The sequence below is a fragment of the Lepisosteus platostomus genome, chromosome 4 (genome assembly GCF_059453375.1).
Source record: "Lepisosteus platostomus isolate fLepPlt1 chromosome 4, fLepPlt1.hap1, whole genome shotgun sequence".
NCBI classification, from domain to species: Eukaryota; Metazoa; Chordata; class Actinopteri; order Semionotiformes; family Lepisosteidae; genus Lepisosteus; species Lepisosteus platostomus.
Window position 1 is genome coordinate 30,058,327 of NC_142614.1, and position 18,759 is coordinate 30,077,085.

Here is an 18,759-nt window from a genome sequence, read left to right on the forward strand (position 1 = left end):
TTTCCTCCTACAGTTCAAAAACATATTGGTAGGTCAATTGACTTCTAGGAAACTGCTGTGAGTGTTTGACTGCGTCTGTGCTCTGTGATTGACTGATGCACTGGCATCTCATCTGGGGGGTATCCCACTTTGCACTAATTGCTTGCAGGGTTACGCTCCAGCTCCTCTTGACTATGTATTGGAAAAAGCGGTCTTTTTGTACATATAGACAAGAGTGAATACATTTGCAACATATTGTGTATACTGTAATTACTTATTATTATTTGTGACAAGTAAGCAGTTTCATGGGCAGTGTCATGCATTTAATTGAAAGAAAGCAATGAATCCACCTGAATTAAGAATCTAAGAATGGTTACAAACAGGCAGAGGCCACTTGGCCCATCTAGTTCGTTTGCTAGTTAGTAGATACTGTAATTGATCCAAAGATCTTATCCAGATATTTCTTGAAAGAAACCAGGGTATCAGGTTCAACAACATGTCTTGGTTGCTTGATCTGTCTTCCCACAGCCCTTTAAGTAAAGATGTCAATCCTGTTGTTGTCCATTCTGAAAATACACTTGCGCTTAGTTTCCAGTTGTGTCCTCTATTTTGTTTTCATGGTTCATTCTGAAGAAATACACTAACAATACTTCTGTGAATGACTCAGGTTAGCACAATAACATTTTTTTTACCACAATAAATTATTAATCTTCACCATTTGTACTTTTTTATTTGTGATGAAATAGTATGAAGATAGATTTCTTCAAAACTTTCAACAGGAGTTCAATATTGGTGATCTATTTAATGTTTTTGCCTTACTTTGACCTACTGTTGTAGTTAACTTTCTTTGAACAGACTTCAGTCTTTGCTGGTTTCTATAAGTAGCCTTATCTTTTTTCCATAAGAAAAAAAGATAACTTTCTTACTGACCTTTAGTCTTTTATCTTTCCTTGCTTTCACTCTAGATACATTTTTTTCTAAACCAGTGCTCTTAATGAAAAGCTTTCCTCTGTGGGTAACAAAGTCATGAAATTCATATAACAACCCACTCTTCTGATTGTTATCTGTTAAAACTGTGTTCATTCCCTAATTATGCTCTATTATCTTATCTAATTTAATTAGCAATTGGTATCTCCCTCAAGTTTTCCATCCATGCATTTTCATTCTGCTTTTCCTGTTGATGATCGCAACCAACTTTCTTTTATCTTTTCAAAAACATCCCAAACTTCAGAATTACTTTTAAAGTGTTGCATCTCTTTTTCAAAAACAAAACCACACAGGTCTTACTAAAAATCCTGAACTTCTAGTAAGAAAAACAAACATCATTTTGATATGCATAATTCAATGTTTATTGTGGGAGGAAGAAAATCGCAAAAGCTATATCAAGGTAAAAAGCATAACATTCATTTGTACTAAAACTACTGTATATAACAAATGTCATGTATTACTGAGTTTCTTAGTGACAGCGAGTTCTGTTTCTCAAGTATCTGTCTTTCTTACAGGCTTGTATTTACTTAGTTTCATTCAGGGCATGTCATGGTTTTTGAAAAATAGCTAAACTGCAATTCAGTAAAACAGATGTTTAGTTTTTTTTTTCAGATACTACTTCTAATCTTTACCCCAAAACATTTAATGATCTCCCACTGTCTAAAATATTTTGTTGGTAATTATGATATACATTGACTAACATCCTTAAATATAAACTCTGTTCAACAATAAAGTGCCCCTTGAAATGGAATCTAATAAGTAAATTGATTCTGAAAATGTAGAGAGCTTTGCAAAAAATATATTGGTGCTTTTAGAAAATATATTTCAAGGATGTAACTGCTGTGCTACGGGCAGATTTTTAGAAAACAGTACATCAACAAAGTACGCAGTGTTTAGGTTACTTTAGAAGATAATGTACCAAAACAATATATGCTGTCTGGGTCATTAGATTAGCCGAAAGTAACTGATAAGCTTTGAAAAACAAATCTATTGGTGCTTCTTCTTTCGTTTTTATGATGTAATCTGTTTTGTTTTAGGGAAAGCGGAAGTGTTAGAAGGACAAAGTGCTGAGCTTTCTCTTATAGCGCAACATCTTATAAAAACCCTGTACTGCTTGTAACAAATTGAGTCTCTGACGCAATCTGCAGAGTGACAGCAGGGCTCCCATCTTGCAATATGAATAAAGACCTTACTGAGTGAATGAGAATACCTCTCCTGGCTCTTCTTTGATAAAATTCCACGACACCCTTTAGGATTACAATTTGCTTTTCCCTGTCCTTCTGTGTGGATTAGGATGATAAGATGATAACATTCAGTCAGCTGATGTTTTGAACTTTCTTTGTTAATGTTTTATGGGGCAGAAACTATAGTTCTGTGTAGCCTATTGCACCACTTTACGGATCTCTAGTGACTATGGGTTCAGTTTTCCAAGAGTGAAGTATTTCTTTAGGTAAGAGATTTCATGTTTCATCTAATTAAAATTTCCATTACTGCATTTGCTTTTTGTCCTTGTTACAGTTTGACACAAGCGTCTGACATTAATTGTTTTTTTTCGTTACATTCTTGCCTCTTTTGCAGTTCTTTCATTTCCTTTCCTTGTCACCCCTTAATTTAAGAGTAACTGTAAACATGGTTCCCCAATATCATCAAATTCTTTCAATTTAACATCCAAAATCTCAAACCAAATTTAACTCTTTTCTAGCATTAAAACATTATACTTTATTAACAACTTTAACGTTAATACATTCATAATATCACTCTTCCTTGAATAAAGCAAAATAAAAGTGTACATATACAAATTGATGTCCATATTTATATTTTTGATTACTGACTGTAAGCCCTTCTTTCACTTACACACTCACACCTTAATTTAACTTATGTGAACCACCTCAGCAAATTTGACATTCATGTAGTCAGTCGGTCATTAACATTTTGACAATTGTGACAGCTTTAAGCCGAGTACTTAACTATCTGATCTACTGATAACAAGACATACAGCAGTGTAGGATGTATTGTTTAAAACTTAGCAGTTATTAATATAACATTTTCTCAGTTTAAAATTGGTATGCACAAACTCTGAGAAATTAATTCCAATAAAAAACCCACAGCTGCAGATCCTGGCGAGAACAATTATCGCCTGTGTGACATACGACAGAGATTATTTCTGCCTATTTATGCTCTTCAGTATAACCTCTTTTTAATTTTGTAAGAAGAAATGAATAAAAATAAAAAAGAAGTGACAAATAAAAAACTTTGAGTAGCTAAATTAACCATAGTGTGATCTATGTTCTTTCTATATATTTTAAGTACTTGTAGGTTAGTTGCCTAGAGTTATAGAGCAAGGCAGATGACTTGCAAGTTTTCCTATAGATACTAGTAACTATAGTTACTATACTATGGGTACTACACATCTGTTTTTTAAAGCCTTAATTTTCACGTTGAATTGAATTGAAGGAAAAATGAAAACATCTATGAGACTCCATATTCTTCCAGTTACGGTAAAATTCTTGCCAAGAAATCAATTGATTCCATAACAGTCAGTAGATTAGAATAAATCACTTATGGCAAGTATGGCAATCAATAATTAGAAAGGGTAAAACGTTTCTATGTTTTATATGTCTGGAAAGTAAAGACTATCACTTTAACAGTGAATCTAAAGTTGTAACATCTGTTGTCTGAAATAATTTAGAGAACTATGGAATGCCAAACTGCTAACTACTACCTCCTGTGTAATGCAGTATATTCAGGTGCATTAACCTACGCTTGACGTCATCTGGGCTACTCTCTTCTTTTTTAGGAGATCCTCATTAAAGCTCTTCAGGTGCTTTGTTCGGCTTTCAAGTTTTGTGATCCAGTCACCCCGCAACCTGTGTCAAGATAAGGCATTAGTTAAGATAGCTGGCTTCAGCTTCAAGCATGTCTTCTTGAATTTATACATCTTGCTCAATTTCTTTTCTGGATGCTGAAAGAAATAAAGTCACGTATCTGACCTTAAATATAAGTGTTAAGTACAGGCCTTGAGCCTCATGAACCTCAGAGGGAGTCTCACATTTCTGAATGCAAAGCCAGCTGATTCACATTGATAAGTCAAATGATCACAGAGGGGTGTTATGTACTTTATCACAAGTTTGTGTTATTTACAGAACTATTCTATAATCCCCTGACCTTACAATAAAACAAATGTATCATATAACACCACAGCATGGAAAAACAGCATGCGTGAAATTACTCAAAGGTCTCTGATTATCACATTGAATTCCAGTGAGCATTCCAGCCTGTTGAACTTAAATAGAATGTCTTAACATTGCAGCAATGTGAAGGCACTTTCATTTTTAATATGCAATGCTTGTAAAAGCTTAATAATTATAAATTGTTAATTATTCTTGGAGGCTACAAATTAGGTTGTCTTGGTAACTCGAGTTGCAAATTGCAACACATATAAATAAGAGCAGCTGTTAATTAAAGACAGCTTGGTGCATATATTAAATTAGGCTACGGATTTTTCCAAAAGGGTATGCCTCAGCTGTTCATTTCTGAGTTAAAAAAGTATTTTAATGTCATTATTTCTGTGATCTGTGACATTGCATGCAATTTTGAAGTTTTCAGTAAATGCTCATATCCCTTGCACAGGTGAACTTGGACATCAGCCTTAAATATCTGTATATGTAGTACAACAAAGACAGAATTTCATTAAAGAAATGTACATTATTTATTTTGGCTGTTACAGATTTACTGAGCATACACAATTTTACATACTGATTTATATACTGGCAATGTTTAACAAATATGGTATTGTTTACAAATAAATTTGTACTGTTGTCATTTATTTTATACAAAAGCTGAGTAGTGAAAATTCTACATAACAAAAGATTGAAAATGTTCACAAACATGATAGATTTTGAAACAGTCAGTAGATTTAGATCAAACACATAGAAAGAATAGCTTATTAGTAAAGGGAAAACTACAATTTTCAAAATTGGGCAAATTTGGTAAATGTAGCCAAACCGAGAATAATCAGTACATTTATACCATAAATCATATAACAATGTAAAGATCTTATCCAAATAAATATTTTTCTGCTATTCTACTGCAATGTTTGCAGGTTAGAATACTCTCCTTGTCTTGTTAACACTCACAGCTGCTAATAATCTATGTTATAGAACACTAACGTTGTGCTATCATTGTTTTTTTAAATCTATTCAATTGCAATAGCCTCCCACTGTAACAGTCTGCCTGTTACAGTCTTCTTCAGTCTCATGTGAAGCACAGGGCATAACATTCCAATGAGGTTATAAACTGTGAGAGGTTATAGGCAGGTAACAGTGGAAGGCAGCACAATGATTTTGAACTTCACTTTTCTTTTTTTTTGTTTTAGAATTGAGTTAATTGTACTTGGTCAGTGCCCTTGGGCTGAAGAACTGTAGTTAAGATAAAAGTAGTAAGTGGGGATTGACAGCTGGTCAGATTAAGGGCACAGTAGTATTTTTAACAGCAAGGTTGTTTAAACAGAGATAAGAGTACAAAAATTAGAAGAAAGATACCATGAAGATCTTCAGTATTGTTGTTGAATGGGTTATCTTTGATCATCAATTTAACTTTCATGGCCTCTATTTCTCCTGTCCTAAACACATTTATAATGCTCTTGTAGTGAAAGCAAACACATAACACAGGCAGTGTTACGGCAAAAGAAACTTATAAACCCCGAAAAAAATCTTAAATAGAAAGTTATAAATCTAATAATAAGTCTAATAAGACCAACAATGTAATGAACATTAGCTACAGTTGGTTTGTAAAAAAAACATGTTATTTACACATTTTCTTCTACTATTGTTACTGTATTTTCAACAGAAAGTGTACTCTAAACAACGAAAAAAGTCCAACATTTAATAATAATGTACAAAGCTCTGGATTATTCTGCTATTGTCACGGTGGTATTTTCTTCTAGGTGTTATTTTTGCATTTTTTTTTCACAAAATTAAAATAATTTAAAAGGTACATTCACCTCTCTAGATCAGACCTTCAATCACAATTAAAACATTAACTTATAAGTGATCTTAACTTTTTAGAAAATATGAGAATCCACATGCTACACATTTAAATGTTTTAGGCATATATATAGTAATTTCTGTCCCAAACACTAATTTAAATGCAATTAAATTAGAAAGCTGGAGTTGGCTTAACCAGTAAAGATTTGGGATTCCAACCCACCCAGGTTAGATGAGCTTTTGGCATCCAAGGTATTTGACAGCAAATTCTGGAAACTGCCAGACTCCTGCAAGACAGCAGTGACATGAGTGACATCGCTCTTCTAATTGCAACTAACTCCTCAGGAGGAGCTTGGAGGGTTAAAAAAGCTAGATTGCTCTGACAAATGAGTGTGTCAGAGGAATATGACCACAGGATGGCCCTTCTTCTCCCTTGTATTGTAGTGTTTAGCTCAAGCTAATTATTGGCAAATCTAATTTGAGATCTATATAAAATTGGGTGTTGTTGATTCCTTTTGCCTGACACTTTCATGTGGCTTACAGGATTTTTAATACAGATGTTGGTTCTCATTTATTGAGTTGGGTTGGCTGGATGAGACTGGTTGCTCAAAAGTATACACGTGTCTCCACATGTGATCTAAACCCATAATCTTCCATTCAGGAGTCCAGAGCACTAACTACTACTCCACACATCTCCGCAAACTAATTAATTTATCTGATGTGTACAAACACATAAAAAAATCAAATAACTTATATTAAAACATTAGCACCATATACCCAGAATTGAAGGTGACATTCTGTACTTTTAGCTCATTATTAATCTTTTCATCTTAAATCCAAAATGCTTGAGTATAAAGCAAACATAGCCATTTTTAACTTTACTGTCCCAATACTTATGGAGGGTGCTATGTACTGTACATCTATTTCCTAAGCCCATATTATTTTGTGCTTTTTGTTGGCTTAATAAGCACTTATTTTCTCTGAACCATATGTCCAGTGGTTCATCAACTATAAAATACATGTGAATGAGTTAATGATATTGTATACAGATCTTGGGGTGGACCTTTTGCTATTTACAGTCTAAGTGCACAGCCCTGGGGGTAAAACAAGATAATCCATTATTTTCATTGGTTCCCATTGTGCTTTGCAAGGATCTACATAATGGACAAAACATCAGCACTGAGTTTTAATTTCTAAATGTTTAATTTTAAATTCTGAAAACCTGATCACAAATGCTAGTCTATAGAACACACTCAATATGCTTACTTGGACAAGGCACTGTTCTTCATTCTTGCATCTTCATTTTCAGCAATTTGACAGTGTCGTTCAATTATCTGTTCCCAGTAACTTTTTATTGTACGTCTATCGTGAATCAGCACCTCACGACATGACATGTTCATCTTCTAAAACAAGTAACAAAAAAGACATGTAATACATTCTGGATTTATAAGCGTATAAATTGATCTGCAATTCAATTTAATTCCAATACAGCAGTTAACTAGTAGCAGAATAGCATGAATGATGAGAATGGTGGTTTTGAGACACAGAACATGACAACATAAGAAAGGCCACAGATGAAGGAGGTCATTTTGCCCATTGAGATGGGACCTCCTTATGGAGACCTGGTATCTGTAAGGAGGTAGTGACAACCACTGTTTCTATCTGTTGGATTGCATTGCTGAGAAAAGATGTTTGTTCATATAAAAGAAATCCAAATTTGAGGAAGAAGGGGTGAGACTGGAAGGAAATGAAGTATCTTTAATTTTGTTTGAACTACTGGAGGTCAATTAAATGGAAAACTCCTGAGGGATCTCTTAACATAAATGTTCTTCTTCTGAGGCATATAAAGCACTTGTTAAACTTGATCCATTGGCATTATTTTTAAAATTCACTGCACTTTGATTAAGGGAAATAGACATTATTGTACAATTCTGAGCCAATGCCAACACTTAAAATTTATAACGAATATAATTTTGTTTGTATTTTACATGTTAATTAATTCTAATTAAAATAATTGCCCCCAAAATTTAATTGCTGCTTCTACCAAAATATCATAACTGGATTAAGTAGAATTTATGAACATGTGCATAGTTCCAATCACATAAGAGAGCACACTGCCAGCTCTCTCTAAATTACAGTGTCAAGATCTGAGGGAAAAGGCAGCCTTGTTTACTTACATAATGTAGTGCAAGCAAAAACACATTTACAATCAAGAGACAAAGCTATGGGAAAAAAACAAATATGAACACACAGAAACTACTGAAAACAAAACCCAGGTGTAGTACATTTTAGTTCAGAAAGTACAGTAACTTTAGCAGTTGCCCCTGCAAGAACTAACTTTATAATTGCAGTTTGGTTGGACTCACTGGTTCAGTCCATTAAAATAAATGAACAGAAGCAGCAGGATACCATAGTATATGTTAAGCTTTTGTATCTACAAAGCAATTTATAGACACTTTAATTGTTTTCACTGACTTTGAAAAGTTTTACATCAGCACAGAGCAGAGATTGGCTATGAGAATCACCAATTGTTCCAATTAAAATATTTTTGCAGGATGCTAAAATGGAAAATCATTCCATTGGCATTGTACTGTATATTGATGAAAACTTTGCAAGTTAAACAACATAATTGTACACAAAATCTAATTCCAAATTGCTTTTATCTACAATATTTTCATGCTTTGTTTTGCACTATTCTATTAAATGTTTAGATACACTTACTAAATACCGATCTTTCCTCATCCTGAAATGGCATCATATACTGTGCATTCTGTGGTGTTGTTAAGGCTGTGATACAGAAAATGTTACAAATATTTTTTGAAAAGAAAATAATTGTCAAAAAAGATACACTGCAATGAAAATAAATGATGTCATCAAGGACAACTAACGTTTTCAGAAAAACGTATTAATTCCATTTTGTGTTTGTCTGAGTCGTTCGGTTATTTCTGAATTATATACACTTCTAAGGGAGAGTACTTTGTTTACTCCATTTATCTTTTCCAAGAAATAAGCACTTGAAGACATGGGTGTCCTTGCATCATGCAGTTCAATTACCTCCAGTTTTCCATCCCTAAGTCCTCAGTTTTATTTGATTGCATAAATCTTCAGAGTGTCAGTGATTTAGACATCAAATACTTTTTATCCTCACTTGATTTGATTTATATGTGGTGGAAAATTGAAATTACTTATGTATTTTTGTTATATTGGTCAGTAAAAGCTGAGATTTCTGAAAACAACTGATTGGCTCACTGGAAATGGTCTTTATTGTATATGTACATATATTGTAATAAACATTAATTTTCATACTGTATAAGTAAAATATATGTTTATGTGAAGAAATACTAAACAATATTTTCAGCTTTTATAAAAATGTCAATATTTTATTTCCCTTCAATTGTTTAGTATATTGTACATTTTCTTAAATACATATAGCTACTTATATTTCCCCCATTCCAACTGACAAATATTTTAATATGTGATACAAATTTAGCTGAACCTGGTAGTTATGACATCATACATAAAAAGTAATGATATTTACATACTGTACATATACTCTAGAGCATAATTATAATTATATATTTGCATATTTACTACTATTTTATTATAGCTTTAACAGAAAACAGTTTTTTTATTTTTAAATATGTATCTGGGAATTTTCTAATATTTTTTGGTGCAAGTGATGTAAAATGGTTACAATGTCAAAATAAACTGAAAACAGTCATGCAGGATAAATATATAGAAAATAAAATAAATATTTAAACAATATGTGTTTAATCTAAGTAATTTGTTGCAAGCGACATACAACAAACAAAATATATTTATTTGGTAACTTAGTAAGTATAATTGAAATTACAGTTTTCAATAAACAAAATCATTCCATATATCATAAATTAGTTACATGCTGACTGATTTTTAATTTTTGTTTTATTATTCAGTCATTCCAATGTTGCATAATGTGTCAAAACGTTTCCTGAATTGTAATTAAACTAAAAATATATTAACTAAAAACTACACATAAAACTAATAATATTTAGATTTAAATAGAAAGAAGTCCCCTTTATATGGACATAAAAGCAGCATAATTAAAACTTTGAGAGCATAACAATTCCTTTCACTTTAATATTGTCAGTTGTTATTTACCTTTGAAGTTTGTCAGCACTGATTGTGTTAACAGCAGCAGAGATAAAAAACATTTACAGTGACCAAGACAAATTCTGTTGACAAATTCAACAGAAGTATGAAAGGAGTATCTTAGTCCAGATCAATGATCATATTCTTTGGATAGAATGCCCTCCTTCTGTGCAATGAGGCTACCATGGAGTAGAGAAATCAAACAGAAAAGACTATTCATAGATCCACAAAATGAGAGTAAAAAGACTTACTGCAGATGCAAAATGCACTCTTCTGTATGTAACAGAAATGCAGGTGTTCTTTATAAGTGCTGTTAGCTGTATGTTTACTGTCTCCTGCTGCACAGCCACAATGCGTAATGACAGAAGTTGTGGAAATACAAGATACCCATTCCATCTCCCCAGTGTTGTTTATTTGTGAACAACTGACACAAGATCTCCATCTCACCCAGCCTTTTTTGAAAAGAGCTTGAAAGCATGGGGGAGGGTAATTTTACAATTCTGTTCATTCTGCAATGTGCTCTGTATTGATGGCATTCAAGAGCCTCATCTCAGGAGACTACACCACAGTGCTGTACTATTTATTGGCAGGTGGCATGAGGACTTTTTTTCTTTCCAAAGAGTCAGAACTTCACCTTGCATGTTCTGTGTTCCATTACTCATTGTGATGTGAATGGCACTTCCTGAGTATGGAGTGTTGGCACCACAAAAGAAAAAAAAATGAGAGAAGAGCTTAGCTTGTGGTGCTAGCTCATATTACTTTGCAGAACAACAGATGCAAGTATCATGTTTTCTTCTGTGTCCTGAAATTAAAGGGTAACCTTGGATCTGAGGTGTCGTTATCAAAGAGTTACATATTAATTGCTGTGGTGCTGTGGGAGTGTTTTTAAAGGCCAACATGTAGTCTACCAATTTTGGATTCTACAACATAACCAAGCACAGGATTTGTTTGCCCTGAGTGCAGAGCAATAAAAGAAGCGTGTGACTCATTAGAATGAAATGTTCTTAAGATAGCCTTAACATCACAGGCATTATATGAGCCAATAGCAATTATTTCTGCGTGATTGATATGCCGTATTCAATGTATTTATTAAACTAACACAACTGAGGAATATTAAGATATTTGTCTTGTATATTATAAAAAAGTTTTATAATACTTCCAAGAACACATCAGATAATTTAATAGAGAGAATATAATGTAATAGTCAAGAAGGCTTTATGAAAATAATGGACATTTTGTAAGGTGTGACATACTAAAATACTAGCAATGATTTATATCTTTTTTGCCTAAAGATACTCTTTGTTTCACATACACTAGATTATATCAAAAATATATATAGTGTATATTTAATTGGTTTATTTCCTCATGTAATTCTGATTGAATGTGAAATGAAAATATTAGTTTTTTTCTTTTTTTATATTCATGTGTATGCATTGCTCATCTTGCATATGTGATCAAAATTCTTTAAAATTTATTTTTTATTTATTGTGTTCAAATTCTGTTCTGAAGTTGTTGAAGTAAAGTAAGTGTTCAACCTTCTTGTTCTTGAAAATAAGGTCACCCATCAGTAGTAGCATTCGCCACTTGATAATCAGGGTGCATTTGGTCCCTCTCTGTGTTTTTTTCTTCATTTTCACCAGGCTTGGCATTCAACAGGTTAAAACACTTTATCACCTGTGCCTAATCAACTTTCTAACTTTTGCAACTGCCGATGAATGATTGAATGATCAATTCATTAAAACAATCACAAAGTATTTATTTAATATAAAAATCTATTTACTTTACTTTCTCAGACATGTACATGTATAAAAAGAATAATACGTTTCTTTTGATGCTATATTGTGGCAGGACTAATCAACGCGAGACATATGTTACCCATCACGTTTAATAACATGCTAGAAATTTGAAATATTTATATATTATTAAGCCTTCTCTAATTTTGAAACAGTTCTCTCTGATAGACATAATGTTAGGTTCATAGGATTTTAGAATCTGACTGTATGATCTCCCAATTGCCTGTACTGCTGTATATATAGTCACCTTAACAACAACGGTCTGTTGACCTTCATAAATCAGGCAATGGATAGGAAAAATACATATAAAACTAAATATACCCCTTACCACTCTTAGGCCATTCAATTAAGAACTTGCATTGGAAGCAGGTGCTGTGGTCAAATTAGATAAAAATAGAGCTTTATGGCCAAACACACCAGCGGTGGGTTTGGTGTCAAAAGAAGGATGTATATACTGAAAATAACATCATTCCTACTTTGGATTTTTGATGTAATGGGGCTCTTTTCTTCCAATGGTCCTGGGCCTTTCTTAAGGTCATCAGTATCATGAACTCTGCCAAATAGCAGGGCATTTTAGCCAAACATCTGGTTGTCTCACCAAGATGCTTAAGCTAGGCCACAAGTGCTTCTTCCAGCAAAACAATGACTCCAGGCACACATCAAAATCCACAAAGAAATATTTAATTGACCACAAAATCAGCATTTTGTAATGGCCATCTCAGACTGTAGACTTGAACCCCATTGGAAACCTGTGGTTTGAAATGAAGAAGACACTCCATACAAGTTGAAGGATATCAAAGATCTGGAAAGATTCTGTATAGAGAAATTGTATAAGATCCCTACCAATGTGTTCTTCAACCTTCATCTCATGTTGTATGCAACATTGGAATGGAAAATCTGCCCCATTTCAGTCCCTTTCAATTCCTGACTGGCCTTGTTCTTTTTTTAAACTTCAAGTCATACATAGTGTACAAATGAGGATTTCAAAGAAGTGTAACTAAGTAACTGAGGAATCAACAAGGTAAAAATGATTTACCTTTAAATGATTGACACGTCAATTTTTTCATGACATCATGAGGTGTGGAAGTTGTGCTAAGGGGTCCTGATTATGGACAGTATCATAGTGAGACATCCCAGAGCTAAACCTGCAGTGATCTCTGGCACAAATTAAGTACAACAGTCAATTAAATTATTGAGTAATGATGTCTCCAAGTCATTCACAGTTGTAAAATTTAAGATCAATAGAGTATTATCATTAAAGTGACTCCAAATACCTGCTGCACGATGACATCTGTGTCACACCCCACACTCTCCCTCGCAAATGGCGTTGCATTCCCAAACGCACTGTTTCACAATCTCACTCCTAATTGAACCCATCACATTCCCACATGCACCAGATTCCACAAATTCTCACTCCCAAACCAATTATCCTACCACATCCCTTTCCTTTCAGTATTTAAAGTTCCCTTACACACCAACCCTTGCTCACTATTGAGAAGCCTCCTGTACAATTCTCTTGTGTGTAGGCTAGAAGAAAGGAATTGCAGTTGGGTTTTTGCCTGGGGAGTGCTCTTTGTCTTGGATTGTTTGGACTTTGGGGTCTACTTGCCTTTGGATTGGAATGGACCTTTCGGAGAGCCGGCCTGGAGGCCTCCTCCAGGATGGTGGAAGGGGTTGACTCCTATGATCGGCCTAGGGAGGCTCCCAAGCTGAAATTGACTTTTCGGTTCTGCTGGATGCGTGAGGGAGAACTACTGGGATGGCGTGAGTTTGAAGATTGTTTTGTTTGAGGTTTTGGGCCTTACGTCCAATGATGTGTGGTGTGTGGAAGGGAATAGACCCTTGAAGTATATTGATGTCTCTTTGAGAAATGAAGAGATATATATATATAAGAGGGTGTCTGTTAGAGTTACAGACAAGAAAAGATAATTTTGAGAGACTGAGGTGTTGGGTTGCTACAATGACAATTTTCGCGTGGTGATAGTGCATTTATATGACCCCTTTATTGGGGATGACGACGTAATGGCTTTCCTCCTACAACATGTCTCAGTTATGGGTCAGCCAGAGAAAATTATGGATGGCTGTAATATCTGGACTGGGAAAAGAAAGTACAGAGTGCTACTTCAATCTGACGCACGTGGGGTAGGGGGCTTCCATCATCCCCCAGCATCCTTTTCTTTGGGTTCCAGCAGGGGCTATTTATTTGATCAAAATCAGCCCCAGTTCTGTAGGAAATGTCGTAACTTGGACATCATGTGGCTGAGTGTAGGGAGAATGTGTGTACGATATGTGTTGAGACCGGGAATGTCGAAAGAAGGTGTGCACTTTATGTGGTGTGGAAGGACACTTTAAGGGCTGCAAGTGGAGAAACCTACAAATGGCTCGGGAATATGACCAGGGCACACTTAGTGGATGGAGAGGAGGAGGAGGCGGCCTCTGAGGAAGAGGAGGCTAGGCTGGAAGTGGGTGTGGCTCCAGTTAATGAGGAAGCACAAGAGGTCGAGCTTCAGCGGGAAGCAGGGCACGGTCCAGCTGGTCAGGATATGGATGACGAAAACACTACAGTGCTGGAAACGGCAGAAAGCGAGTGGGAACCTAGGAAAGTGATAGCTAAAAGACGAAGGGAAGAGGATGAGGGCGATTCCAGTGCAGAAGAGGAGAAGGTGAGGGAGGAACCAGTGGAAGAGGGCCAGGACGAGGAGATGGAGGATCAACCAATACCAGGAATGGAGGTCGAAGCAGAAGAATCAGGCGACCCTGTTGAGGAGGAATCTCCAGCTTCGGCCAGGAGGAGGGAGAAAACTTACCTGAGGTTCCAGTCAATTCCCCCGGACATCATCGACACAACGTCTGGGGAAGACCGTTCGCGCCATCTTTCTGTGGGATGGTACTCACCTGTGATGGATATTTCAGAGGATTCCAGCTCTGACCAGTCAGATGGCATGGAGAAAGACAGGGCTGGAACCACCATGAGTCTCTGTATCTGTACGGTCAATGCAAGAGGACTGAAAGACAGAATAAAGAGGACTGCAGTTTTTTTAAACTGAGGAAGCACTGGTTTGACGTGTGTTTCCTACAAGAAGTTCATTTAGCTGGGGAATATGATATCCACAGGTTCGCGAAGGATTGGGGTAGTCTGAAGTCACGGTGGAGTGTGGGGGGAGTGCACTCAGCAGGGGTTGGAATTGTTTTGGGGAGCATGGTGGTGGAGAAAACAGTATTTTGTGGTAAGTCCAGGAAGGGTGATTGTGGGCGGGCACCAAAGTCCGTTTGATATGCGTCTACACACCAGCACAGCGCAGTGTGGGGAGGGGTTGCTTTGCTGACCTAGTGCCTTGGCGCACTACAAACAGGCAGGTCTTTTTTTTGGGGGGGAATTTAACGAGACATTTTGGCACGGACAACAGGGGCAACAGATTAATCAGCTGTTGCGTCACTTTGCACTAAAAGAGATTTCAAGGCTTCTTCTCAAACTTTCCAGTTATGTGGCAAAATACTAGGGGAGTGGGGAAAAGATTGGATTATATGTTTGTATCCTCAATCATTTCAATCCAAAGTGTCACAGTGACTCCGACATGGTTTTCGGACCATGTAATCATTCGGGTGGAAATCAGTGACTCCTGCACGAATTTTGGAAGAGGGGTCTGGAAATTAAATGCAACCGTTCTGCAGGAACACAATTACACCCAGCTGATCGGAGAAAAACTGCAATTATGGGTAGCCCAGAAAAGCAGCCGGCCAGCTTTAATTGAATGGTGGGAAGGTGTGAAACGAAGGCTTAAAAGGATCTCTCAGCAGTATTGCACGTAGAAAGAACATGGAGGTGTGGCGGTTACAGAAGGAACTACAAAAGATTTATGAGCAAGGGAATTGTGGTCTTGTTTTTGATGTTCAAAGAGTTCAGGGTTCAACTGAAGGAGATTCATGTTAGGAGGGCATGAGACTTTGTTTCGTTTGGGTGACCATGTAATGGAGCAATCGGAGGATGTGTCAGGCCAGTTCTTCAGGTCCGTGAGGGCAAAACAAGTAAAGAGAAACCTTGAAGGTATTAGAGTGAGCTCAGATAGGGTGGTGCGGTCACCAGAAGGAATGGTAGAAGCTGCCTCGAGACATTTTGGGGCATGCTTTCAAGAAGAGAGTAAAAACATAGAACCAATGGAAGAAATGGTTAGATTGGTGGCAAATGGATCGGAGGCACAGGAGATGGAGGGACTGCATTCAGGATTTGAGCTGCTGGAAGTGGAGAAGGCCATGCGCAGCCCGGGTCCCGGGTGTTGATGGGCTGCCTGTGGAATTTTACTTGACCTTTTGGGATCTACTTGGACCAGTTTTGGTAGAGGTGTTTGAGGAAATTTTAAAGGGCCGAGGGTTGAGTGAATCCATGAGGCAGGGGGTCCTGGCCCTACTCTATAAAAAAGGCTACTCCTTAGATTTGGGTAACTGGAGGCCTATCCAACTACTGTGTAGATTATAAGATCCTTGCTAAAGTATTGTGTAGCCGACTACGGAGGGTTTTGCCAATATTGATACACCCTGATCAGTCATGTGGGGTGGTGGGTAGATCAATTGCCTAATTGCCTGGGCAGAGGACCGAAATATGCCTTTGCTTGTAGCAAGCCTGGATCAAGAAAAGGCTTTTGCTAAGGTTCATCACACTTTTGTGGCTGGTACTGCAAAGGTTTGGCCTGAGCCCTAGGTTTGTTAATTGGTTAAAGTTACTTTGTCAATGTTGGGTTTTAGGGTGTGTATCAATGGGCACCTGGGTGGAAAAGTTCGGATAGGAAGAGGGGTAAGACAGGGATGCCCTTTTTCATCCTTGCTGTATATTCTGTACGTGGAACCTTTTGCTTATCATGATTAGATCTAATAGTAAGGTAGATGGTCTGTGTGTGCCAGGAAGTGGAGGGAGGCAAGTTAAGCTTGCTACATATGCAGATGTAACTTTGTTACTGAGTTCAGAGTTTAGTCTGCAGTATGCCCTAGAGACTGGACAAGTTTGGCTGGGCGACAGGCTCTAAGGTTAATAGGGACAAAAGCGTAATAAAGATCTTTGGAAAGTGGAGAAACAAAGCTGAGGTATCAGACACCCTGAGGGCAGAATTTGGGCCAATAAAGATACTAGGAGTAGAATTTGGATCTGGGGTGCTAGTGCTACACAACTGGGGAACACAGCTGAACCGGGTTAGTCGAAAGCTAGGCATGTGGAGAAACGGACGTTTATCATATATTGGGACGGTACAGGTGATCAAAATAGACATACTTCCTATGCTTGTTTTTTTTGGCAAATGTTTTTCCTGTGCCTATATGTTACTATAAAAAGTTGACAAGGTTGGTGTTTCAATTCATCTGGGGTGGAAAGTACGAGTGTGTGAGTAGGGTGAATATGTATAAAGGATGTCATCAAGGTGGGAGTGATGTACCGGACCTACCTTTAAAGTTAAATGCCATATTTGTTGCGGGTGTGTGTGAAGCTGTGCATTACAAGGCACAACATGAGTACCAGTATTTCGCAAGGCTTTGGTTCTCCTGATCAGTGTGGCGTTTGTGTGAGTGGACAAACACCATGCCCAAAGCGGTAAGGACACCGTGGTTTTATAAACAAGCAACAGTCTGGTTGACAAAGTATTCGAATGGGAAGCTGGATGAGGTGTGTGCGACATAGAGCCTTGTATGAAAGAGAGAGAGAGGTGTGCGTGCAAAAAGAATACCCAGGCATAAGGGTCCCGGAGTATCGCTGGAGGTTCCTGCATTATAAAGGTTTATCTAATAAGATGAAAGACCTGAATTAGTTGTGTGGGTGGGGGAAGCTCTCGGTGCGGGAAGTTATGCATAAACATAAGCTGACGAAGTCGTCTTGAACTTGAACTTAATTGCCATATGTAACCAGTACTGGTACAATGGAATTCTTACTTACAGAAAGTCTCTTGATTGCACTTTGTTTTGATTTTTACACTTGTTTTTACAAACAGTGCATCAAGACAAAATACAAACAGTAGACAATGTGCAAGTAAACATGTAGACAGTTTGAATGTAAACAATACAGACGTGTAAACAATGACTGGAGATGTGCAATAGATAAAGCATAAAGAGGTAGATGGTGATAGTGTAGGTGTGGTCCGAGGGGGATGGCTAAATGTGTTCGCCAATCTCACTGCTTGTGGATAGAAGCTATTGAAGAATCTAGTGGTAAGTGTCCGTATTGAAGTGGAAATCTAATAAGTAAATTGATTCTTAAAATGTAGAGAGCTTTGCAAAAAATATTGGTGCTTTTAGATAATATATTTCAAGGATGTAATTGCTGTGCTACAGTACGTGCAGAATTTTAGAAAACAGTGCGTCAACAAAGTACACTGTTTAGGTTACTTTAGAAGACAATGTACCAAAACAACATATGCTGTCTGGGTCGTTAGAATTAGCTGAAAGTAACTGATAAGCTTTGAATAACAAATCTAGTGCTTCTTCTCTCGCTCTATGATGTAATCTGTTTTGTCTTGGGGAAAGGGAAAGTTTTAGAAGGGACAAAGCGCTGAGCTTTTTTACAGCGCAACGTCTTATAAAAACCCTGTACTGCTTGTAACAAATTGAGTCTCTGGTTGCACTTTGCGAAGTGGCAGCAGGGCTCCCAATATTGCAATATTGAAATAAAGACCTTACTCAGGTGAGAACTCTCTTGTGGCTTCCTTGATAGTTAAATTTCCTCGACAGAATTGGCACCCCAGATGGGACACTAACCTGAGCGCGGACGGCTGCTGAAACTCCATCCGGACCCGGACAATTTTAGCAAATTGGACGAACCTCGGAGGATAAACTGTTTGTCCTTCCTGAGACGCGTCTGGAGAATTCATGGCTGTCTGACGTCAGTAAGTGATCCTTTTAACGAACTT

General features: G+C 36.8%; 1 protein-coding gene across 1 annotated transcript; it reads right to left on the bottom strand.

The window, feature by feature from the left end:
- Nucleotides 1-1,768: 1,768 nt before the first annotated feature.
- LOC148673106 (protein FAM240C) lies at nucleotides 1,769-10,475 on the bottom strand. The gene is made up of 3 exons (XM_088629379.1): nucleotides 10,334-10,475; nucleotides 7,218-7,354; nucleotides 1,769-3,833 (listed from the first exon to the last, which is right to left on the bottom strand). Exons 2-3 carry the CDS (start codon nucleotides 7,349-7,351, stop codon nucleotides 3,719-3,721), a joined length of 249 nt encoding a protein of 82 aa, XP_088485505.1. The 5' UTR covers nucleotides 7,352-7,354; nucleotides 10,334-10,475; the 3' UTR covers nucleotides 1,769-3,718.
- Nucleotides 10,476-18,759: the final 8,284 nt, after the last annotated feature.